Raw genomic sequence first — 27,316 nt, 5'->3', positions numbered from 1 at the left:
ATAATTAGATAGATGCATATGTATAAATTAACCACACAAGGTATATAATTAGATATATGCATATGTATAAATTAGCCACACAAGGTATATATTTAGATAGATGTATAAATTAACCACACAAGGTATATATTTAGATAGATGCATATGTATAAATTAACCACACAAGGTATATATTTAGATAGATGCATATGTATAAATTAGCCACACAAGGTATATATTTAGATAGATGCATATGTATAAATTAGCCACACAAGGTATATATTTAGATAGATGCATATGCATAATTAGCCACACAAGGTATATATTTAGATAGATGTATAAATTAGCCACACAAGGTATATATTTAGATAGATGCATATGCATAAATTAGCCACACAAGGTATATATTTAGATAGATGTATAAATTAGCCACACAAGGTATATATTTAGATAGATGCATATGTATAAATTAGCCACACAAGGTATATACTTAGATAGATGCATATGTATAAATTAGCCACACAAGGTATATATTTAGATAGATGCATATGCATAAATTAGCCACACAAGATATACATTTAGATAGATGCATATGCATAAATTAGCCACACAAGGTATGTATTTAGATAGATGCCTATGTATAAATTAGCCACACAAAGTATATATTTAGAGAGATGCATATGTATAAATTAGCCACACAAGGTATATATTTAGACAGATGTAGATGTATAAATTAGCCACACAAAGTATATATTTAGATAGATGTAGATGTATAAATTAGCCACACAAGGTATATATTTAGATAGATGCATATGTATAAATTAGCCACACAAGGTATATATTTAGATAGATGTATAAATTAGCCACACAAGGTATATATTTAGATAGATGCATATGTATAAATTAGCCACACAAGGTATATATTTAGATAGATGCATATGTATAAATTAGCCACACAAATTATACATTTGGATAGATGCATATGTATAAATTAGCCACACAAGGTATATATTTAGATAGATGCATATGTATAAATTAGCCACACAAGGTATATATTTAGATAGATGCATATGTATAAATTAGCCACACAAGGTCTATATTTAGATAGATGTATAAATTAGCCACACAAGGTATATATTTAGATAGATGCATATGTATAAATTAGCCACACAAGGTATATATTTAGATAGATGCATATGCATAAATTAGCCACACAAGATATACATTTAGATAGATGCCTATGTATAAATTAACCACACAAGGTATGTATTTAGATAGATGCCTATGCATAAATTAGCCACACAAAGTATATATTTAGATAGATGCATATGTATAAATTAGCCACACAAGGTATATATTTAGATAGATGCATATGCATAAATTAGCCACACAAGGTCTATATTTAGATAGATGCATATGTATAAATTAGCCACTCAAGGTATATATTTAGATAGATGCCAATATATAAATTAGCCACACAAGGTCTATATTTAGACAGATGTAGATGTATAAATTAGCCACACAAAGTATATATTTAGAGAGATGCATATGTATAAATTAGCCACTCAAGGTATATATTTAGATAGATGCCTATGTATAAATTAGCCACACAAGGTATATATTTAGACAGATGTAGATGTATAAATTAGCCACACAAAGTATATATTTAGAGAGATGTAGATGTATAAATTAGCCACACAAGGTATATATTTAGAGAGATGCATATGTATAAATTAGCCACACAAGGTATATATTTAGACAGATGTAGATGTATAAATTAGCCACACAAAGTATATATTTAGAGAGATGTAGATGTATAAATTAGCCACACAAGGTATATATTTAGATAGATGCATATGTATAAATTAGCCACACAAGGTATATATTTAGATAGATGCATATGTATAAATTAGCCATACAAATTATATATTTAGATAGATGTATATGCAAAACATAGCCATACAAGGCGTACATTTAGATAGATGTATAAATTAGCCACACAAATTATACATTTGGATAGATGCATATGTATAAATTAGCCACACAAGGTATATATTTAGATAGATGTATAAATTAGCCACACAAAGTATACTTTTAAATATATGTATAAATTAAACACATAAAATATACATTTAGATAGATGTAAAATAGATGTATACATTGAATACAACTAAATATATGTGCACTTATGAGGGCACATATGATTAAATAAATTATTATTTACTTCCGGAACACGCTGTCGTCTGCAGCGAGTTAAAAAAGTGAGGACATCTGGCTTGCATGTTGTTAAGGCGACAGGGGAGACATCACTATGTGTCAGACTGCCACGATGTCACATTTTTTCTAGATAAATTGTTTACAGCAAATGTGACAGAAGAAATAAACGTGCGCATTTTGGAAGATAACCTTGTGATGAAAAAAGTCCATCTGTTAGACAAAGAAAATTCCTGAAGGAAAAAAACGCAAAAAAACACAACTAAAAACAGCAATTCATCAAGTCTGGCTAATAGACAGCTGTTCAAACTTGTCAGGTACATATACAAAGTTAAAGTTTGTTTTGTTTAACGACACCTCTAGAACACATTGATTTACTGATCATCGGCTACTGGATGTCAAACATTGGTAAATTTTGACACAGTCTTACAGAGGAAACTCTCTACATTTTTCCATTAGTAGCAAGGGATCTTTTATATGCACCATCCCACAGACAAGATAGTACACACCCCGGCCTTTGATAAACCAGTTGTGGTGCACTGGATAGAACGAGAAATGTACATATACAAGTGAAATCATATAATAATAATGATTGTGATAATAACAACAGAGAATTTGATATTTCTCTATGTGAACGTGCCTCAACGTGTTACGTGTATCTAGGTCAGGAAAATCCCTTTGCTCGGGCATTTGGTTCGCGTTTTTCACGTGTAGAAGATTATCCATAAGTAAGTTGATACATTTGTTCCCTCGTCAAATTTCATGTAGTAAATATACATGTAAATAACAAAGAATCAATATACATTGAGTTAATGTGTTACAGAACATTATGAAACCAAAACATAATTTCGTTTTTCATAGATTTTTATGAAATCATTATTTCAAAGCAGGCATGTTTTTAACCAAAGTGCTAAATCTAACTCTGTTTCATACAAAACATACGATTTTCAATAATTAAATTGCCGTTACATTCATTACAATTTAACGTCATCCCATTGGTCCTTAATTGAATAAAATAGGCCAATAGTTTCCTGTCAACACTAATTAACAAATTAAAATAAATTAACTTATATTTAAGAATACATTGTTAACAAATGTTTTATGTACATTTGTAATACCACACGTCAAAGTTAGAACAATTCAAATCTTAAACTGTTTTTTGTTCACTATGTGTGCGCAACCCGTTCGCAAGACACGCGCCTGTCACGTTTCACGGGCGTTTCACATAGAGAAATCGTAAACTCTCTATTAAGAAACATTTAATAGAAGAAAAAAGAAAGAAAGAAAAGAGGAAAAACATATTCACTTGAAGCGAAAATTGCATGAATGTAAACCGGTATCAGCCAGACTGAGAAACTTACGATCCTGCAATATCCTCGCTTTGTTACATTTGACCCCCGATGACCCGGCTTTATGATGTCACGATTCGCTCTGTTTTATTAAAGCTCAACATGATATATTGGCATGTGTGTGAGTTAGAGTGACAGCTGTCACGGCGCGTAGTTCTACGTATCTGAATCACCCATTGTCAGAACACAGGGCGAGCGACGTGACGGGTTGTAGTATGTCATTATAGATACAACACAAACCTAACTCTGTAATGTTATTATTGAAACACAGTACAATCTATGTCCACATTACTATAAACACAGTACCAGTCTGTATCCTTATTACGGACGGGACGTATTACAATGGTAAAGCGCTCGCATGATGCGCGGTCGGTTTGGGATCGGTGGGCCCAGTTGGGCTATTCCTCGTTCCAGCCAGAGCGCCACGACTGGTATATCAAAGGCCGTGGTGTGTGCTATCCTGTCTGTGGGATGGTGCATATAAAAGATCCCTTGCTACTAATGGAAAAATTGTAGCGGATTTTCTCTCTATAATTGTGATAAACTGACCAAATGTTTGACATCTAATAGCTGATGATTAATAAATCAATGAGCTTCAGTGGTGTCGTTAAACAAAACAAACTTTGTGTATCCTTATTATTAAAACACTACAATCTATGTCCATATTACTATTTAATACAATAATATTCATATTATCATAAAGAGAGGATTAGTATATATCCATTTTACTATGTCCATATTACTATTTAACAATACCAGTCTGTATCCATATTATTACGAACACAATACATCAATATTACTATAAATCTTATGCCATCGGACTTCTGGCTGGTAGGTACTGGGTTCGTATCCCACCTGAGGCAATGGGGGGATTTTCAAGCCAGTACCGGCTCCAACCCAGAGTGAGTGCACCGCTAGGCTCAATGGGTAGGTGTAAGGCCACATACGGGTGCGATTATGGGTGTGTCTCCCGAGTGTATGACCCCACATGGGGGATGATTACCCGGCATGCACTGCAGGTTCCGTGTACCCCGGGCTCGGATGATACCGATATAGCTCAACTGACAGCAAGCGTGGAGCACGGACCTGTCAAGTAGTCCCATTCCGAAATGGAAATACTGCGGCTTCACCATTCATCTCATCATCATCATCCATGTTTGTAATGTCAATTTTTTTTTTTAAATGTCTTTGTCTCTGTGTTAAATGTTTGTGGTGTTAAAAAAATAAAAATATATTACTATAAATCTGAATGACAAAATCGTTATCCGCGATGAAGACCGTATGTCTTCACAATGCAGAGTTAAATGGGCATTTGGCAAAATGGTGGTTGATTCTATGAATCTTTGTGCAGTAATTCGTCTATAGGAGGACAGCCACTCCCGAGGACAACCTTTACTGGAGATTGTATCCCTCTTGCATCACCACAAAGAGGACTGCCATTCCCAGACTAGTTTACTAAATCAAAACTAGCACCGGACAGAGCTCACTGGAATAAGTAGTTGTGATGACATGCATTCGTGAATGACTGTAATAACAATGATGATATCAGGTATTCGCGAAAAGAAAGCATATCCTGCCCCACCGGTGGTACCCGTTACGAGTACTGTCCCACCGGTGGTACCCGTTACGAGTACTGTCCCACCGGTGGTACCCGTTACGAGTACTGTCCCACCGGTGGTACCCGTTACGAGTACTACCAACAACAGCTGTCAAGTCTGTCACTTCATCTATAACGATGAAAAATAATAAATGTGCAAGGGTTTCACAAAAGAGATGAACACGTGAGCACAAGTTGAAAATATGGAAAAGCATCGGCCACTATTTTGTTCAGTGATACATCTAATTTAGTAGATATAGCCTCCAGCCTCTATCATCAAACGTTTTGAATGCCCCGAGGATTACCGGAGCATCATAACCTTGATGGAACAACTTGTGTGAAATTTGCATACAGTTTGCATGCCCTGAGGTATCTTATAAGTTGTGATATGTGGACATCAAAAGCAAGAGCAGAAGGTATATTGCTCGGCATAAATGGAACATTGACCCTTTTATCTTACATCTTAGTTTGGAGACTAAAATATATTGACATTGGGCTCCGCGGGGATCTAACACACATTTAATAAAACTCAATGCCCGTGTAAATATGGAAAGTGACTGCACATGTTACTATAAACACAACAGTCTATGTCCATATTACTAGAGACATTGTACAGTTTATGCCCATATTACTACAGACATTATACAGTCTATGTCGATAATTATAACAGAGATAATGCGGCATGGGTGTGGTATTTTCACGCTTCAGTCAATCAAAGTAATCGCATGACGTCACAATGATTTGCATAAGAACCAGACAAGAACAGACGACATTTTAAAAATTCCACTTAGAATTTTTTTTTTATGAAACATTTTGATTTTTATACAACATTGATTGGGCCTTTTTGTCCTGCATTCAGCCACTGGCCTTGCCAGAGTCTGGGCACATGGTGGACGTGCCTGAACGTTAATAGATTTACCTAGACCTGGTTGGGCCTCCACTGGGGACGATCGATCCTTCGACCCATCACACCTCAGGCGACTGTTATAGCACTGTCTACATTTCGTCGTGTATGTTTTTAATGATGATAGATGATTAAAACTTCTTGTCGAGCTTATTTCATCTGGGCTGACGACAAACATTCCTTCTTTCATTCATTCGCCAGCTTGATTGGCACTTCCCACTTTTATGGTTCCACGTTCCGCTGATCAAAGCTTGCTTATGTAACGCTGGTACACCTGAACTATGTGCAGGTGTTAAATATGTGCAGCACTGCTCGCCGCTAGCAGGTGAAACATTTATGGAACTGTATGTCTGTTTAATCTGAACGACAAAACCATTATTCGCGATCAAGACCGTATCTCTGTACAACGGAGAACACGAGAAGACCACTTATTAAGAACGAAAAGAAAAGTTTATCCAATGCCATTTCTTTTATCATCAGCTGATGGATGACAAATATTTGACCTTCAAATTTGATCAAAAATGTTAGGCAAGCAATCCTCTGCAGCCACATAGGCATAATGTGCACATACATTATCACACGTAGGACAGTATTACCGTGATATAATAGTCGTAAAGCATTGGTTGAGATATCACTTTATGAGTCTATGGAGGACCTAAAACTGACTTTTCCTCGTGTGGGCGAGTTGAGCACTGGGCCGCATCCCTGCTGTTGGTAAAATCCCAATGGTTCAATACTGACAGAAGCAGCAACTCTCGTACATGCCAATGGTTCAATACTGACAGAAGCAGCAACTCTCGTACATCCCAATGGTTCAATACTGACAGAAGGAGCAACTCTCGTACATCCCAATGGTTGAATACTGACAGAAGCAGCAACTCTCGTACATCCCAATGGTTGAATACTGACAGAAGCAGCAACTCTCGTACATGCCAGTGGAACATGGACCATATCTTGTTACAGCAAACTTAAAAATCGCCATATGATTAAGATGAAACACACTAAATATGTACAATTATTAGCATGTAATTATATGTTCTGTGAAGAATCAATTGTATTATATTTATGTGAATTGCAGTCTGCATTTCGTTCACCCACCAGTTGGTTGCAGCACGTAATAATGTCTGCACTTCGTTCACGCACCAGTTGGTTGCAGCACGTAATAATGTCTACACTTCGTTCACCCATCAGTTGGTTGCAGCACGTAATAATGTCTACACTCGTTCACCCACCAGTTGGTTGCAGCACGTAATAATGTCTGCACTTCGTTCACCCACCAGTTGGTTGCAGCACGTAATAATGTCTACACTCGTTCACCCACCAGTTGGTTGCAGCACGTAATAATGTCTACACTCGTTCACCCACCAGTTGGTTGCAGCACGTAATAATGTCTACACTCGTTCACCCACCAGTTGGTTGCAGCACGTAATAATGTCTACACTTCGTTCACCCACCAGTTTGTTGCAGCACGTAATAATGTCTACACTTCGTTCACCCATCAGTTGGTTGCAGCACGTAATAATGTCTACACTCGTTCACCCACCAGTTGGTTGCAGCACGTAATAATGTCTGCACTTCGTTCACCCACCAGTTGGTTGCAGCACGTAATAATGTCTGCACTTCGTTCACCCACCAGTTGGTTGCTGCACGTAATAATGTCTACACTTCGTTCACCCATCAGATGGTTGCAGCACGTAATAATGTCTACACTCGTTCACCCACCAGTTGGTTGCAGCACGTAATAATGTCTGCACTTCGTTCACCCACCAGTTGGTTGCAGCACGTAATAATGTCTACACTCGTTCACCCACCAGTTGGTTGCAGCACGTAATAATGTCTACACTCGTTCACCCACCAGTTGGTTGCAGCACGTAATAATGTCTGCACTTCGTTCACCCACCAGTTGGTTGCAGCACGTAATAATGTCTACACTTCGTTCACCCACCAGTTGGTTGCAGCACGTAATAATGTCTACACTTCGTTCACCCACCAGTTGGTTGCAGCACGTAATAATGTCTACACTTCGTTCACCCACCAGTTTGTTGCAGCACGTAATAATGTCTACACTTCGTTCACCCATCAGTTGGTTGCAGCACGTAATAATGTTTGTACTGAGGTTTGATATGAAGATGATATAACCAGTCATGTTTGAAAGTGAATATCGGGGTTATATCCCTAAAGAAAGTATCGGTAGCTTGTAGATAATAGTTGAAAACAAATAGTGTATTTGTCCTCCAGTGATCTGATGATAAAGTGTGCTAACCATGAATACGATGAAGACGATAACCACGATGACGACGGTTATGACGAAGGCGACAATATTTATGGAGGTGGTGGCTGTATTGATGATAGTATTATGTATATGTACAATCTGAACATGTAAAAATACTGCGTGGGTCTTAGTTTGTGTAGCGTTTAGAGTTTGTGTAGCGTTTAGAGTTTGCTTTTGTCATTTTAGAGGCATGCCGGACATTGAGGGTGTTCTGAGTTAGGTTTTGTGTTTTACAGATGTACGATGGACATTGAGGGTGTTCTGAGTTAGGTTTTGTGTTTTACAGATGCACGATGGAGGTTGAGGGTGTTCTGAGTTAAGGTTTGTGTTTTACAGATGCACGATGGAGGTAGAGGGTGTTCTGAAGAGTGACAAGAACAAAGATGACTGTCCCTTCAACATGTTCACGGGGGAGCCCGGCGGTGGATGCAAGTTCTACCCAAGGATGAAGCACAACCAGGCGGTGGCTTCCATCATGTTCATGCAGTACCTCGAGAGTGTAAGTACATCATTGTCATGTTTATGCAGTACCTCGAGAGTGTAAGTGTAAACACCATTATCATGTTCATGCAGTACCAAGAGAGTGTAAGTGTAAACACCATTATCACGTTCATGCAGTACCTCGAGAGTGTAAGTGTAAACATCATTATCACATTTATGCAGTACCTCGAGAGTGTAAGTGTAAACACCATTATCATATTTATGCAGTACCTCGAGAGTGTAAGTGTAAACACCATTATCACGTTCATGCAGTACCTCGAGAGTGTAAGTGTAAACACAATTATCATGTTTATGCAGTACCTCGAGAGTGTAAGTGTAAACACAATTATCATGTTTATGCAGTACCTCTAGAGTGTAAATGTAAACATCATTATCACGTTCATGCAATACGTCGAGAGTGTAAGTGTAAACATCATTATCACGTTCATGCAGTACCTCGAGAGTGTAAGTGTAAACACCATTATCACGTTCATGCAGTACCTCGAGAGTGTAAGTACATCATTATCACGTTCATGCAGTACCTCTAGAGTGTAAGTGTAAACACAATTATCATGTTTATGCAGTACCTCGAGAGTGTAAGTGTAAACACAATTATCATGTTTATGCAGTACCTCTAGAGTGTAAGTGTAAACACAATTATCATGTTTATGCAATACCTCTAGAGTGTAAATGTAAACATCATTATCACGTTCATGCAATACGTCGAGAGTGTAAGTGTAAACATCATTATCACGTTCATGCAGTACGTCGAGAGTGTAAGTGTAAACACCATTATCACGTTCATGCAGTACCTCGAGAGTGTAAGTACATCATTATCACGTTCATGCAGTACCTCTAGAGTGTAAGTGTAAACACAATTATCATGTTTATGCAGTACCTCTAGAGTGTAAATGTAAACATCATTATCATGTTTATGCAGTACCTCGAGAGTGTAAGTACATCATTATCACGTTCATGCAGTACCTCGAGAGTGTAAGTGTAAACACAATTATCATGTTTATGCAGTACCTCTAGAGTGTAAATGTAAACATCATTATCATGTTTATGCAGTACCTCGAGAGTGTAAGTGTAAACACCATTATCACGTTCATGCAGTACCTCGAGAGTGTAAGTGTAAACACCATTATCACGTTCAGGCAGTACCTCGAGAGTGTAAGTACATCATTATCACGTTCATGCAGTACCTCGAGAGTGTAAGTGTAAACACCATTATCACGTTCATGCAGTACCTCGAGAGTGTAAGTGTAAACACCATTATCACGTTCATGCAGTACCTCTAGAGTGTAAGTGTAAACACCATTATCATGTTTATGCAGTACCTCTAGAGTGTAAGTGTAAACACAATTATCATGTTTATGCAGTACCTCGAGAGTGTAAGTGTAAACACAATTATCATGTTTATGCAGTACCTCGAGAGTGTAAGTGTAAACACCATTATCACGTTCATGCAGTACCTCGAGAGTGTAAGTGTAAACACAATTATCATGTTTATGCAGTACCTCGAGAGTGTAAGTGTAAACACAATTATCATGTTTATGCAGTACCTCGAGAGTGTAAATGTAAACACCATTATCACGTTCATGCAATACGTCGAGAGTGTAAGAGTAAACATCATTATCACGTTTATGCAGTACCTCTAGAGTGTAAGTGTAAACACCATTATCATGTTTATGCAGTACCTCGAGAGTGTAAGTGTAAACACCATTATCATGTTTATGCAGTACCTCGAGAGTGTAAGTGTAAACACCATTATCACGTTCATGCAGTACCTCGAGAGTGTAAGTGTAAACACAATTATCATGTTTATGCAGTACCTCGAGAGTGTAAGTGTAAACACAATTATCATGTTTATGCAGTACCTCGAGAGTGTAAATGTAAACACCATTATCACGTTCATGCAATACGTCGAGAGTGTAAGTGTAAACATCATTATCACGTTTATGCAGTACCTCGAGAGTGTAATTGAAACCATCATTCCCAGCTGCGACTGACGCTTGTGTGATATTCTCATAGTCATCAGTAATGTTTGTGTCACGTGTGAACGGAACGGAACAGAACGTATTTACTCACCTTGATCAAGGACTGACAGCTAGAACTGGCTACATCTACAGTCCAGGTTTTCTCAAAATACGTTTTAACGTTTTAGAAATTGTGAAATTGGCTCCTGTTCCGTATAAATACTCTATATTATGGAGTATAGGTAAAAAATACGACCTTTGTTTTCGAAGATGGTCAGAGTAGATGTTTGAAGAATGTACAGATCAGGTTTATAACTTTAAATGATCTCTAAATTTCAGATTGTTGAGTTTTGCGACGACCCGTACACATCGACGACGACGTACCGCCACAACCACCTAGCGCCTAACCGACAGAACCGACTGTGTTCGTACCGCTCCGCCTGGGAGGTGATGCGCAAACACCCGGACTTCCACAACAGTACGTCATCATCACACGTCTTACAGGCGGGCTCGCATAGGAGTTAGCCTATTACACGAGCCAGAAAATAATGAATAAAACAGGGGCAGATCCAGGAGGGGGTCCACAAAATTCTAAAAAGGGCAATTTGAGTTTGTCGAAAGCAAATGAGCCGCGATCCCAAAGTTGCAGGAAATGTTTTATGTAACGACGCACTCAACACATTTTATTTACGGTTATATGAAGGAAATGTTTTATTTAACGACGCACTCAACACATTTTAGTTATGGTTATTTGGAAGGAAGGAAATGTTATATTTAACGACGCACTCAACACATTTATTTGATTTACGGTTATATGGCGTCGGACATATGATTAAGGACCACACAAATATTGAGAGAGGAAACCCGCTGTCGCCACTTCATGGGCTACTCTTTTCGATTAGCAACTAGGGATCTTTTATATGCACCATCCCACAAACAGGATAGTACATACCACGGCCTTTGTTAAAGCAGTTGTGGAGCACTGGCTGGAACGAGAAATAGCCCAATGTGCCCACCGACGGGAATCGATCCTAGATCGATCGCGCACCAGGCCAGCGCTGTACCACTGAGCTACGCCCCGACCTAGATACCAAAGAGAGTGAGATGTGAAGAACGGTTCGGAGCTATGCTCTCCAGACAGTTTCCTAATGGCAAGGCGCGTTTCAGGGCAATTTGGTGTTGTACATTGTGAGTGATGAGTTTTGAAACGAAAACACGCACAAGAGTCGTTAAAAGTGGCCCCTGGGACCTTACTGGACCTGACAATGTAAAATACATGTTTAAGCTACCACAAAAAGTCAGTGCAAACTTTTACAAATTAACATTGGTAAAACCCAGCCAGAGGGCTACCATTAAAAAATACAAATCGTTTTAATAATTCTACCCCAAGTAGTAAAAGTGAATATGTGAACCACAACAAGAGTCACAAATAGGAACTGTAGTAAGCTGTGATTAATGGAGTCTTACTCAGAAGTGAACTGTGAAGTGAGACCAATACTGAATATAACATGATCAAATAAAACATTTTATAAAGCAATCTCTACACGAGTAAGACATCTCATCTAGAAGAATATGTGTTACCTTGTCAGTGTTAATTGTATACATGTATAGTGTTAATTGTATACATGTATAGTGTTAATGTTTACATACACTTTCAGATGGTCCGCCACTCCCCCCCGGCACCGACACCACGCCCGTGTTCCGGTTCGTACAGGAGCAGTCTAGAAGACGGGTGCTCGTTCTGGACAACTCGGGAAGCATGACGGTGAGTAACGATCACTCCGATAACAGTTACTCTGCAATCATTGTACTAAAAGTGAAGCTTTTCTCTTCTTTATTCTTAAGGACACCCGTTTAATACATTAATACATTAATCATCGGCTATTGGATGATGATGACAACTTTTGATAATTCTGGCGCGTAGTCTTCAGAGAAAAAACCCGTCAGTAGCAATGGTTATTTTAAATCCACTTTCGCACAGACGGCACGACACATACCACGATCTTTGACTGGAAGTACGAAACCTAGTGATTATAATTCTAGACAGTTCAGCAACAAAAATGTATATACGACTCTTGACATTCACTGTCATGACCAATAAGACGTAGTACTTCCAGTTCTCAAGTTGCACTTCATTTGATAACATTCACTATCACAGGCAATCACTTGACTACTTCACAAAGTTTCTACTATTTGCAGTCAGGTTCACATGTGCTGAGGTGTCGTTAATCAAATATTACTTTTCTATGTTCAGGGCAGCTCTCTGTAGATCTCCAACTACATACAAATATTACTTTTCTATGTTCAGGGCAGCTCTCTGAAGATCCTCAAACAGGCGGCCTCCAACTACATCCAGAACACGGTGGAGATCGGCAGCTGGCTCGGTATCGTCGCCTTCAACACTGACGCCGTCGTACTCGCGCCGCTCACCAAGATCAACACGAAGGAAGACAAGAAAGCCCTCACCGCCAAGATGCCCTCACTGGCTGAGGGCAAGACGAGCATAGGGGCCGGGCTCAAGAAGGGCTTGAATGTTAGTGGGACCTTTAATCTTCATATCCTTAGTGCTTGGCGACTTAGAAAACATTAATGATATTGGAATTTCTTTAATATGTAATGTGGCCATAGTGTGATATATATATCACACTATGGCACATTTCTAAACACATACCAACAAGACTAAACTAAATTAACATATATATATATTCGCAATGATAATTTAGAGTTTAGTCTTGTTGGTATGTGTTTCGTTGTTAGCTTTTATCTCATCTCGGAACTTGAAACAATATGTAATCGTAGCACCAATTAACCAAATTTAGGCCCCCAAAAATGGAAGAAAGAAAAACATTGATGATTGCCGCTTTATTGTTCTTGCCAGGATGAAATTAAACATTGATCGATGCATTTACTCTTTCATTCTTACAAGATTCCAAGTTCTTTCTAATATTACACACTTTTACACGCTGGCATTCTTTATGTATTTTCTTGTATTGAATACAAAAAAAAACATTTAAAAAATCACATACACAAAATCAACAAGGATACAGTACAGTATGATGTTGTCGATCCCCCAGGTTCTGTTGAGCTCTAAAGGCGGAGGAATCGGTGGGACTTTGATCCTCATCACTGACGGCAAGGAAAACAAGTCGCCGTGGATCAAGGACATCCGTGACGACATCCTCAAGCGAGGCATCATGGTCCACGCAGTGGCGTACAGCCAGGAAGCGGAAGCGGCGATCGCGCTCCTAGCGGCGGACACTCAGGGCAGGACGTACTTCGCTAACGACCAGGTGAACTCGACTTCACTCACAGACGGACTGGTGGCCACCATCTCTGACCAGACGTCAGTCAACTCCATGGACACTCCCGTCGCAGTAAGCAAAGAGATAGCATTTTACATGTAAACACTTGACGAGTCAAGTAGCAGCAGTGGGAAAAACAAATTCGAAAAAAACCTTCAGTAGTTAACCCACATGTGTAATATTGCATTTTAACTCACTTATGTAAATATTCCTGTTTAATTCACATGTCATATTGCGTTTTAACTCACATATTTAATACTGCATTTTAAGTCACATATGTAATAATGTATTTTCAAAGTGGTATTAAACAAAATGGGCCGAATTTACAAAGACCATTTTGACTTACACTCGTGTAACTACACACAGTTACCAGGCTTAAATATCTGCATTTAAGACTTACCCTCGTGTAACTACACACAGTTACCAGGCTTAATATCTGCATTTAAGACTTACACTCGTGTAACTACACACAGTTACCAGGCTTAAATATCTGCATTTAAGACTTACACTCGTGTAACTACACACAGTTACCAGGCTTAATATCTGCATTTAAGACTTACACTCGTGTAACTACACACAGTTACCAGGCTTAATATCTGCATTTAAGACTTACACTCGTGTAACTACACACAGTTACCAGGCTTAATATATGCATTTAAGACTTACACTCGTGTAACTACACACAGTTACCAGGCTTAAATATCTGCATTTAAGACTTACACTCGTGTAACTACACACAGTTACCAGGCTTAATATCTGCATTTAAGACTTACACTCGTGTAACTACACACAGTTACCAGGCTTAAATATCTGCATTTAAGACTTACACTCGTGTAACTACACACAGTTACCAGGCTTAAATATCTGCATTTAAGACTTACACTCGTGTAACTATACACAGTTACCAGGCTTAATATCTGCATTTAAGACTTACACTCGTGTAACTATACACAGTTACCAGGCTTAAATATCTGCATTTAAGAAAAACTTCGGTCCAACATCCTATGTAATTTATAAAAATGGAAAAATCACAAGTCGGAAGTCACAATACAATTTTTCACAGACGCAATGTGATTGAACAGTTTCTTCACCATTTCATATAGCCATGCGTTTAAACCATTATAACTGAATTATGATTGCTACATTAAAACAATTCTAAAATGGTTATTTTGTGACATTAATTTCTCCACTAAACTACTGTTCGTTTTTTTAATGTTGCACGTTTATGTGCTTCACGTTTCCATGATTCCCATTTTTAAATTTATATGTCACATTCCATGTTCTGTTTTTATTTACCATTTCCCTGTTTGACGCTCCGTATTTATTGCACGTCTGCAGGTGGCCAGTGAAGCCATCTCGGTGATGTTCACGCGTCCGGCCACGGGGTCGTTCTACATCGACTCCACCGTGGGCAGGGAGACCACCGTGGCCTTCACCTACTCCGAACCCATCTCTGTGACGCTGCACACGTCAGACACGACGTTGTCGAACAGGACGCACCCCGAGATCTACAACGACGACAGAGCGTCGTACATTCTAACAGTGTCAATCCCGGGAATAGCAGCAGTAAGTTTGTGTTGGATGTGGTCAGGTTGTAAATACACGTGTGACGACGCCAATAGAGGGCCAAGTCATATAAAGCTCTCCGTTTTTGTCCCGACTCTTTATAACATTGCAAATATCTTTAAAGCTAAAACAACGATTGAAGCTTGTGTAATGTATTCAATCTGCCTAGTTCCAGTCGTACAAAGCGTTTTGTTCAGTCACCAGACGTTTGCTGTTAAAGGTTGTGTTCTGGACAGGACAACATTAATGAAGACCGTTATATGGAATGGCCCTGGAACACATAGATAGGTTAATCATCAGCTACGGGATGTCAATCATTTGATAATTTTGACATATACACTTCAGTTAAAGTTTTGTTTAATGAATCCACTAGAGCACATTAATGAATTAATTATCGGCTGCTGGATGTCAAATTATCTCATGGTTTTTTTTCCATTAGCAACCAGCACTTTCTCATAGACATACATTACTATGGCCCATGTCCTTTGATATATCAGCCGTGGAGCAGGCAACCATAAACCTATCGGACTGCCTTATAAGGACAGATGGATAGCAGACAAATAATGTGTGAATTAATATGTTCTAATACACGTGGTTGTCTCCACTGACAGGTCAAACATCTTCATTTTAACTTGATATTCCTGTTAATTATCAAATAAGGTCCAAGCATGTTATTCGTGGCACACTCCTAGACTAGTTGGTTGGTCTGGCTAGGACAGGAATTAATGGATTGTTCTTAGGTGTTAGTGAGAGAGAAGTCAGTTTAATGGCTTTACAATTCCCCACTGACCCGTTGAAACCCACTCCAATAGAAACCGGTACCATGGGTTGAACCCGGCACCTACCTGATAGGCCGAATGCTTAACCACTATACCTCCACGACCACGACCGGACACAGTTCAAGCAGTTCTCGTGGTAGAAGCTAAAACGGCATTGGAGGGTTGGTTTGTTGTGTTTTTGTTTGTTGTTGTTTTTTTGGTGTTTTTTTCTAGGAGGAAGTGTATGAATTTGGGTTGTTGAATACTCGTATATATTATAGTACTGTTATCTAACACGCACGTTGGGTTGTTGAATACTCGTATATATTATAGTACTGTTATCTAACACGCACGTTGGGTTGTTGAATACTCGTATATATTATAGTACTGTTATTTAACATTCACGTTTGTATCAATTCAGACGGGCCAGTGGTTCTATCGCATCACCACCAACTCCATGGAGTCGAGCGTCACCGTCCAGGTTCAGTCGAAACAGGCCGACGTCAACCGCAATGTGATCAACTTCAACTCCTGGGTGTCGAAAGACCTCATCAAGTACGACCCGAAAGGCAAGTTCGAGATTTTCGCCGAGGTCACGCGAGGTCGGGCGCCCGTCTTAGAAGCAGACGTCATCTCCATGCTGGAAAGACCCGGATCAGAACCCAAGAAGCTTTTCCTGAAGGACGACGGCGCAGGTAAGGGCCGGTCCAGAATTAACACAGTGGGGTATGGGGTAGGCGGGAGGCAATTTGTTCTGTCTTCTTCACCCCCCCCCCCCCCCCCCCCACCCCACCCCCTCCATTTTTGTAAAAACCAAGTATGCATAGTGAAACAAAATGAAACAGAATCACCTGGCGTCAAATAATAATCATGAAGCCCAGGGGCGGAACCAGAATGTTGTGAAAAGGCCAAATTTGAGTTTGCTGATGGTATATGAGTTGAGTTCCAAAAAGGAGCGATATCAGTATGGGAGTTCGGGGGCATGCTCCCCGGAAATGTTTCAAATAAAGATGCCTAGAATCGCGTCTTCAGGGCAATTTAGTGTTGTATATTGTGGATAATGAATTTTTAAAACAACACAAAAGTCATTAAAAAGGTCATTTCAAGCGGGACCCTGTGGCCCCCTATGGATCCGCCAAAACTGCCCCCACAGGCGCATGTGCTCAGTTCTGGAACCTTAGGATCCGGTTACTACTGAACACGCGTTGAAGCCAGGATACCAAAAACAGTGATGTGGATCCTGTAACTTCAACTATACAACCTACCATAACCCATGACATTTCACAAACATTAAACAACCAGCGATAGCTAAACATGGACAAATACCTTTTTCCTTTATAGCTATGCATTATGTAATAGAGAATGTACGAGGGGGTGTAGATTCGTGAAAAAATATTTTTTATGAATCTACATTTCCGAGTGCATTCTCCAAATTAATCCATTATTCATTCAAATAAATTACGTGATTGCTAAATTAAATTCTATTTTATCTCTCTTTTTTTAATGAAAATATTGATTAAAATGGCAAAGAATATTTACAAACTTAATAACCCAAAACGATAAGTACCTTTCTGACCTAGCCTGAATGATTCGGCCAGGAAATCGTCATCAGTGGATGGTTGGTATCAAGCGTGATGCATGTGCTACACGTGTTATCTCTGATTTCCGATTTAGTTTGCGACAACCATCGCTGTGTTCCGCCACAATACATTACTATCACTGGTATTAGGTTTATAAGGCTTAAATGACCTGTTTATTTGACGATGTAGATGTTTGGCCTCGTGGGCTATCTAAAGCGTTGTACTTTGTTTATAATGAATATGTTTTGTCAGCAGTGGGTTCCAGTTCTTGACCTGAATGCTTAAAAAGTACAAATTGCATTGTTTCACAGGTGTTGATTCTTGAAAAATAATCTACACCTAGAACAATAGTGTGACGTCAAAGATATGGATTAAAATGGAATCGTCTAATAAGCTTCAGATGTCACTAACCTCTTCCCAATTCCCCCGTTAGTAATCTGAAATCAACCAACAACGATAGATATCTAAATGACCTTTTGTTGAGGACAGTGATTTCCCAGTCCGGTAAGATGTTAACAGATTTATTCGTTCTCGTCTATCTGATTGAAAAAAAGGTCGCCAAAGGCAGTGCTTATGAAACTTTAGACTCAATACAACTTTTTCATGACGTCACACGCATCTAATTTGCACTGCGTTCTCAAGAGGTTAAACTATGATGACGTAATCAGAGACTTGAGTCAAGACATAAAACGTTTTATTAGCACGTGGCATGGACAGGGAACAATGTTGTCTTTGTTACGTTAGACCAACACAGACATTATTGTAAGATTGGATTTCTGTCAGATAAATATCATGCTAGACACAAGGGCATTTTCTACCTGTCTAATATGCATTATTCGAATACAGGTTTTGACTACATAGGATGTTCTTAGACATGATATGCTTTGTAACCTTTACAGGCCCGTAGGAACAGGGGGACGCGGGGCATGTACCCACTCCCTAACTTGAGGACAAAACTGCACTGTTTTTTGTCGAACAGTATGAAAATAGATTAAAATGTGGCTTTTACCCTCCTCCTTACATACACTAAAGATTGTCCCCCCCCCCCCCCCCTTCAGATATTTTTCCAACCGGTCTGCTTTACCAAACTAGATAACAATAATTAACTGCTAAGACAAAGGGATACGTTATTTGTTTTGTTGTTTTTAAAGTGGATTCTGACATAATTAATTATTTCCAGTTTATACTGTTTGTATTACACACAGTAATTCATGTACGCGTGTATTACATATCATTGCAGGTTCTGATATCATAAAGGGAGATGGTATTTACTCAGCTTACGTCCTAGCACCAGATCTCAGCCAAAATGGCCGCTACAACGTCAAGGTCACGGTGAAAGGGAAACGTGACACCACGAAGGTCGTAACTGGCAAGAAGTTTGGCGGAGCACTAGAAAAAGGACAGTCGTGTAAGCTGAAATATTGTTAAAAATATATGCTTAAAGACACACACACACACACACACACACACACACACACACACACACACACACACACACACACACACACACACCACACACACACACACACACACACACACACACACCCACACACACCACACACACACACACACCAGCCACACACACACACACACACACACACACACACATACCTGCATAGATTATCAGTCTGATAAATATTTAGGAAACTGATACATTACTGTTGTTTTAAAAAGTTAAAAGTTTGTTTTGTTTAACGACATCACTAGAGCACATTGATTTATCAAACATAGGCTATTTGATGTCAAACATTTGGTAATTCTGACATTTAGTCTTAGATAGGAAACCTGCAACATTTTTCCATTAGTAGCAAGGGATCTTTTATATGCACCATCCCTAACAGGATAGCACATACCACAGTATATACCAGTTGATATACCAGTCGTGGTGTACTGGCTAGAATGAAAAATGGGCTCACAGACGAGGATCGATCCTAGACCGACCGCGCATCGAGCGAGCGCTTTACCACTGGGCTACGTCTCGCCCCTGCTGTTGCTTTAAAGTTTGGTAAAATTAGTATGTACAGTTTCTAAACCCACATATTATGTTTACTGCTTATCTCCACATCCCAGTCCTTGTCTTTCGAGCCGCGATAGGAACTTGTTTCTTGTTGCCATCTGTGCCACAGATTTCATGTCGGCCTATATGATAAATAACTGAAACCCTGTAAGAAATACACTCAAGTATCACCAAAAATAATTGTATTTCTTTTCTCGTATCCGTGTAGTATTTGTCGACCAGCTGAACAATCCGGAAATAGAAGCCATTGAAGATTTCCAGCGAGTGACGTCAGCAGGCGACTTCCGGGTGTACGACTTTCCGAACAATCAAGACAACGTCACGGACGAAATTCCACCCGCGCGCATCACTGACCTTGAACTGATGTCGCTGAATCAGGACACGGGGACCGTAATTCTAGAGTGGACCGCTGTCGGGGGAGACATGGACCGAGGTCAAGGTCAGCCGAAAATACTTTCAAATTATACACCAACTATTGTATTATAAACAGTGACGTTATTTGTGGATATTGCTTGTGCTTTTATGCTTCTTCAAGATATTAGTTTGGCAGTTTGAGCGTATGTCCATCAATTCCTTACATCCCATGCTTATATCCAATTAAGGTTCAAGCACGCTGTTTTAGGCACACACCTCATCTATCTAGGCTGTATGTCCATGACAGTGGATTGTTTGTTAGTGAAAGAAACGTCGGTTGGTGTAACCATTGAAACTCGTTCTTGGTAGAAGTTGGTACCGGGATGCGAACCCAGTTCCCGAGGCTGATAACAACAACAATGAATAGTTAAATTGTTCATAGCGTTTCACCATGTACTCTAATGGCCCTACCTATGATGATAAGACAAGAAAGATGGGATGGCTCTGATATAATACAAATTTGTTTCAGAATCTCATACATTTTTCTACCATTTTGGGTTTGGTGGGGTTGTTGTTTTTTTGCTTTGTTTGTTTTTTTAAATAACAGATTTCAAAGATCGTGAGATATGCTATATAAAATGTGTTTTGAGCATGATATCACCATCACTATAAATAGTTACATTGGTTAACTCTCAGCTAGCCATAAAAAAGAGAAACCTTCCCTTGCCTTTGTTAATGGCAAAATTATTTTTAGTATTTAGGGTGGGTTAATACAGTGAGTTAAAGTATTATTATGTTAGTGGAAGACACTGAATTAAATGAGTACTACAATAAGCGTCTTGCACCACGAGCACATTCAGCTAGCAGTGCATTGACGGAGCCATTATATATGGGGACGCACATTGGGAACAACCATATTGGGTATGAGCCGTATTATGTGGCGATGTGGCGACATGGAAATATAAAAGGTGTGTGTGTGTGTGTGTGTGTTTTGGGGGTATGATTGCGGAGGGGGAGGGGAGGGGGTTGGGTGGTGGCAGCAGTGATCGCAAGAAGATATAAGATTGGGGAGCATTTCCTGCCAGTAGCAAGTTGAGAGTTAATATTTATGAATTAAGAAGAAATGCGATAACATTAACAAATACCCGTTTGATTTTCAGCCGAGATGTATTACCTGCTGATATCACACAGTTTCCACGAGCTGCTCCGTGACGACGTATCCAACGCGAGTATCGCCCGCGTCGACATGATGAACGGCTCGCTGCTGCAGCCCAAACCGGCGGGACAGCGGGAACGTCTGGAGTTCAACTTGACGGCGCTGCTCGACATCAGCACGCTGTACGTCTCCGTGCGCACCGCCGACTCAGTCGGAAACACTGCAGACCCCTCCAACATCATCACACTGTCCTACGTGGATGACGTCGCCGTGCCCATCGAGCGGCCGCTGCCGAGCAACAGCGGCTACCACAGCCTCGTGCTGCCCATCCTGATCGCGTTCGTCGTGCTGCTGGTGCTGATGACAGTGCTGTGTCTGGTGGTGGCCCACAGACGGAAGCAGATGAGGTGGAAGAACAAACTGTTCCCGGAGGACCCGGACCCCAAGTGGATGCTGGAGTGCGGCAACATGAACTACAGAGTGGAGGGCGAGTACATACAAAGGTGGAAAGAGGAGCCCAACACGTGGTACACCACGCCCTTGTAGTCGGGTCGCCATGGCAACGCACTGTTGGACTCGTTAGTTACGTCGTGGAGATCTTTCATATCTTGCCATATCAGCCTCGCTGTCATCATTCTGACTGCTAACAAAAACTAAACAAAAACAAACATGATTCTTGAGGAGGTCCAATAGGTTTCGCGGGATGGAGTGACTGTGAAGTGGTTATGACGTCATAGTCACTTGCTGAATGGAGTTACTGTGAAGTAGTTATGACATCATAGTCACTTGCTGAATGGAGTTTTGGACGTTGCAGTGACGTTTTTGCTAGATTGTGTGCCATAATGTGATTTTTATGTGACAATACATAGAGAATATGATAATATAAACAACTATTTTACCACTTTGTGTCAAGATAAAGCAATTGAACATTAATGACAAAGTAGTTGGTGTTACACAGGTGTCGGAAACTGCCCGCAATTAGAGGAACTCATTATATCAATATACCGTTCAACTATGGACGAGGGGCGATGCATAACCTTCAGAGTCTGAGGATCCAGAAACCCCCTTGACCCCTCTCCGCGTTTTCGATGCCTATGTATTGTGAACTACATGCAGACAAGACACTTGGGACAGAATTGACGCAGCCCATTTTTCTGTTTAAGCATTGTAAATGTATGAACGTGTAGTTGTAAGATAAAAACAAACAGGCTTTGTAAATTCTGTCCTTGGTGTTAAATGTTCTGTACACACAAGTCTAAACGGTTAGATAGTTAGGGAAATGATTGGTGTTCATATATAGCAACAATGTCAACGACACACGTTAAAACATGTCATGACATTCGTTACTTATCTTCTGCTCAAATGTATTACCTAATCATGACGGGGAGAATAAAATGATTTAATAGTGGTGGGGCCAAGAAGTTGACGCCTTAAGGGCAGTGTTAGATTTAGGACAGTGTTGGTTTTAGGACAGTGTTGGTTTTGCCACGTCTACTATGTGAAACACATGAAATAATATATATATTATAAGAGTATATGAAGAGACGCAGAAAGAGCTTTGATTTCAGTAAGAGCAACGTAAGTGGGGATGCGGGTTACCTCCCTATATCGTATTATGTGGACCAAGTATCGAAATAGCCATAATTATATGTTAGACACCAAATAGCCGCAGCTATTAGGCTTTCCTTTTCATCAGAAGACAAAATATAGCCACAACCTGCCAGCAGTAAACACTTTCTCCCAACATTACTGAGATTCATAAAATGATACTTGTTCTTTCTTTCCTGTAGCTGTTTGTCTAGATCTGTTTATATGTCATTCTTTATTGTGTGTATGATACGATATTTATACAGAGAAATGTGTGGTGTTCTCTGTAACACGTGCTTCGTGAAGTGCATCTGATAGAGAGAACATCTATTTAGATTATTACTGATCAAAGCAGTACCTCAGATATAGTGTAGTCTAGATGGTCAGTTAGCCAGGTACAAGAGGAAACGCGTACATTTAGGTTAGCGCCAGAATATGGGCGCGTCCATACACCTCCAATGCAATTTAAAACCACCGCTACCAACAACACCACCATATCACGTCAACTGTCAGTTGTAAAACAGAGGCCCCACGTAACCCAAACGGGAAATTCAGCAAACATACAGTCTTAATGCGTTCTTGTTACAAGTGTCCTGAACGATAGTTGCACATAGAGACATTTCTTGACATCACATATTGGTAGTCTATCAGGCTTTCTATCAGATGGTACGAAGGGTAAAATTACGTACACAAAATTCATGGAAATTAATGGACATATTTTTATAATTTGTGGATAGATAATAGTAAAAGAACTGCTGTTTAAAACTGATAAAAGTACATGAAATGCAGTACAGTTTCAAACCATTTAAAACCCACTACCACCTAGTAGAGGCACTTATCATTTGTTTTGGTTTTATTACGTACTCCCAAATTATTTTCTGGCAGAAAGCCTGGTAGTCTGCTTATGTGTCAAAAAATAGGTCAGAGCATGTTCCTCCTTCGCACCCGCCCACTGGTGTAGCCAAGATTTTATATCGGGGAGGGGGGCGGGGGGGGGGGGGGTCAACTACAGTCTATGAATCAAGTTATGGGACAACAGTAAACAATAACACACCGTGGGGGGGGGGGGGGGGGGGGACAAAGAGGTGTGACAGGGGGACCATTGCCATTGGTGAAAACACCAATCGTTAATTTTGATACATATACCAATAACACACATACATGTAATAACACTTTAAAGACATACGACTGATCATCAATGCCATACCATCCAATGAATAAAAAAAGGCATATACAAGTTAAGCTGAAACTGACTTGTCTGTGACGTACAAGTTAACCTGAAACTGACTTGTCTGTGACGTACAAGTTAACCTGAAATTGACTTGTCTGTGACGTACAAGTTAACCTGAAACTGACTTGTCTGTGACGTACAAGTTAACCTGAAACTGACTTGTCTGTGACGTACAAGTTAACCTGGAATTGACTTGTCTGTGATGTAGGCCTACAAGTTAACCTGAAATTGACTTGTCTGTGACGCACAAGTTAATTACAAGCGCTAGGGTCGTAAATAGGTTTCAGTTGGAAAAGACGTTTAAATTTAGTTTAAACCTGGTTTTTAAGATTAAGAAAGATTTTTTAGAATTAAGAAAACCATTTCGTAGCATACGGGCTTGGGGCGTGGGAGCTGCGTGTTACGATGAGAAACCCACACATTTTCTCTTTTTATTCTCTTCATACTTTCGTCTCAGAATTTGCTAATAAAACTTGTTACACGTGTTTCTTTGTGCATGTTTATTACGAACTGTTTCAGTACAGTTTGTGTTGGGTTTTTTATTCTTTATCGAAACGTGACCACTAAAAGCGTACATCTACACACATGATCTGCACATATCGAAAACTTGACGAAATGTATTAGGGTACAAAGATGATGAGTATATTATAGTTTATTACCCTTAATCCGTCCAGATATACGTGTCATATACAATTTAATACCATTTGACAAGCGGTGCACGTATGGAGGTCAAGTACATAAACGAATACGAATATGTTTATTGGGATTGCCGAGCATTTCACAGCGTGTCCCACACATAACGTAAACACATCTCAATGCATATATAGAGGATTCGTCACGAGTATTTTTTAATATGGGAAATATCAACCGAGGCTTCGTTAATCTGTATTTGTCGAGGCTCTGCCGAGACAAATACAGATTAACAGGCCGAGGTTGATATTTCCCATATTAAAAAATACTCGTGACGAATTTTATTTATCATATCACTGTCAATTTTGATTATTTTCCACTTAAATGATTAATAAACAAAACCCCAACGCTCGGACGTAACAATCTGTTATGACGTATGAATAAATGTACATGTCAATCACTCAGCTGATAATCGGTTTGTCAATACACCTTGAAGGTTATCTATGCTTTCTGAAACTAGGTTAAAAGCGGAAACAAAGATTGTAGCTATTTAAACAATTTAATACTAATTTAACAGTTTTATATATAAACAATGAAATTATAATAAAATAATTGACAATAGCCAAATTTTTCAAAATAACTTTTCGCGGCATTTTGCCGAGTACTACGTCATTGTCAGACATAGGCCTATCTACGTCACTGACCTATTTAAGGGCTTCATCAAGTTCAGTCCGAGTCTGTCGAAAATAAGTCTTCGTCGTTTTAGGGGGACAACAGGACTTTTAGACTGAGCCACATTTATTACGATGTTGCTTTGGAAAGAGGTAAGACTGTTCGGTTCGTAATGTCCCCCAGTTTCTTTTCGTACACTGATGTAAAACTTGCACAGAATTACATCGACAGGTGATGCGCCAGTTCCGGATCACTTCAAACAAAATTGTGAATTCTGTCAACATGCGCGCGTATGACTTTAAAAGAAATTCTTGGTAATGAAGATAATCAACCATATAAATAAACAGTGATATAAAATGTAAATTTAGGTAAATATTTGGCACCAAAAACAGTGTTGTTCGAGCTGGCGTACTTACGCCAGTTGCGGATCACTTTGTCCAGTTCCGGATCACTTTCGAAAAATAGAGGCTTACGCCTTCAAAAACACTATTTCCAACATGTTAGCACTTTCAGCACGTTCGTGGATCCTGCCGGACATATTTTATGATCATTTGCAACTCCTTAGGGTTCCCACCCCCCTGATTACGCCCCTAATTAGCAATTTCTAAAATCGATTGAAAATCAACGATGGCGTCCCATGACGTCAGATATAAGGGGCGTGTGTCAAAAGTAAAGGTGCGCGATCCTTATTATTTTCGTTGTGTACTTTCATTGTTTCAACAAGTTGAATTATATTTGATTTCTGGCATTCTAGTATATAATAATAATAATTAATATTATTATTACTAATAATAAATAATTGTGTTCATTTATTATCGTATATATCAATAATAATAATAATAATAAATATTATTATTATTATTATTATTATTATTATATTGATGACTTTTAAAACTGAAAGGAACAAAGGCTTGAAAATAGAAAGAAATGACATATCAGCAAAATATCAACTTTGGGACTGTTTAGTATTTAGTATTTATTTTAGTATTTTACGGGGGCGAATTATGCTTTAAGTGGGGGTCCGAAACAATATGTAAATGTTTATAATTTGAAATTATAATTTTTGCAGGTTATCTACGTGGTGGGGGTAGGTTTTTTTTTTAGCCGGATATAGGCTAATCCGCCCGTTTAAATATTAAAATTAAACAAATAATTTTGAAGCAGGACGGTTAGACCCCTTGTTAATAATGATACATTTTAATATAGTGACACACACTAAACAGTCACAAAAGTGGATTATTAATTATTATTTTTGACGTGTTGTTCCATTTGCCCTTTTCTGGTTAGTCTCCCACCCACCCGCAAAATATTTCCTGGATCTGCTCCTGAAAACAGAATTATTTTCAAGGACGGTCTAAAGGCTAGGGCTAGCTCAGATTGACCGTGTGAATACACAGATCAGTGGCCGACTGACTCTCCTGCATCAGAATGCGATTGTGTAAAACAAAAATTCCACTGAAAAAACATAATCCACCATATAGTGGTAGGCTACAGACTGTTTAAATGCGAATTATAATTAAGCCGAATAAGATATTTTCACTTCGTTGACAAAACCAAATAGAGGACCCCTTCCCATTCTCTCCCAAAGTCGAGCAGTCGAGTAGTCGAGTATGCGAAAAGCACGTGCAATGGCACATGCGAAACAGACCACTGGCGGTGGCATGGTTTTATAAAAGTCCTCATGTCAAA

At 39.3% G+C, this 27,316-nt stretch overlaps 1 protein-coding gene across 1 annotated transcript in view; it reads left to right on the top strand.

Moving 5' to 3' along the window:
• LOC121369384 (calcium-activated chloride channel regulator 4-like) overlaps positions 1-24,810 on the top strand; it is a 46,791-nt gene extending 21,981 nt beyond the window's left edge. Inside the window, exons 4-13 of the mRNA XM_041494449.1 lie at positions 8,652-8,814; positions 11,114-11,252; positions 12,433-12,539; positions 13,083-13,307; positions 13,849-14,148; positions 15,415-15,642; positions 16,822-17,095; positions 19,221-19,388; positions 20,206-20,436; positions 21,512-24,810. Coding sequence (XP_041350383.1) covers positions 8,652-8,814; positions 11,114-11,252; positions 12,433-12,539; positions 13,083-13,307; positions 13,849-14,148; positions 15,415-15,642; positions 16,822-17,095; positions 19,221-19,388; positions 20,206-20,436; positions 21,512-22,053 — 2,377 coding nt within the window. The 3' untranslated portion in view covers positions 22,054-24,810. The remainder of the gene's footprint in view (positions 1-8,651; positions 8,815-11,113; positions 11,253-12,432; positions 12,540-13,082; positions 13,308-13,848; positions 14,149-15,414; positions 15,643-16,821; positions 17,096-19,220; positions 19,389-20,205; positions 20,437-21,511) is intronic.
• Positions 24,811-27,316: the final 2,506 nt, after the last annotated feature.

Source organism: Gigantopelta aegis, chromosome 3, assembly GCF_016097555.1.
Source record: "Gigantopelta aegis isolate Gae_Host chromosome 3, Gae_host_genome, whole genome shotgun sequence".
NCBI classification, from domain to species: Eukaryota; Metazoa; Mollusca; class Gastropoda; order Neomphalida; family Peltospiridae; genus Gigantopelta; species Gigantopelta aegis.
The sequence above is the reverse complement of the archived record's forward strand: the minus strand, read 5'-3'. Positions and strand labels throughout refer to the sequence as shown.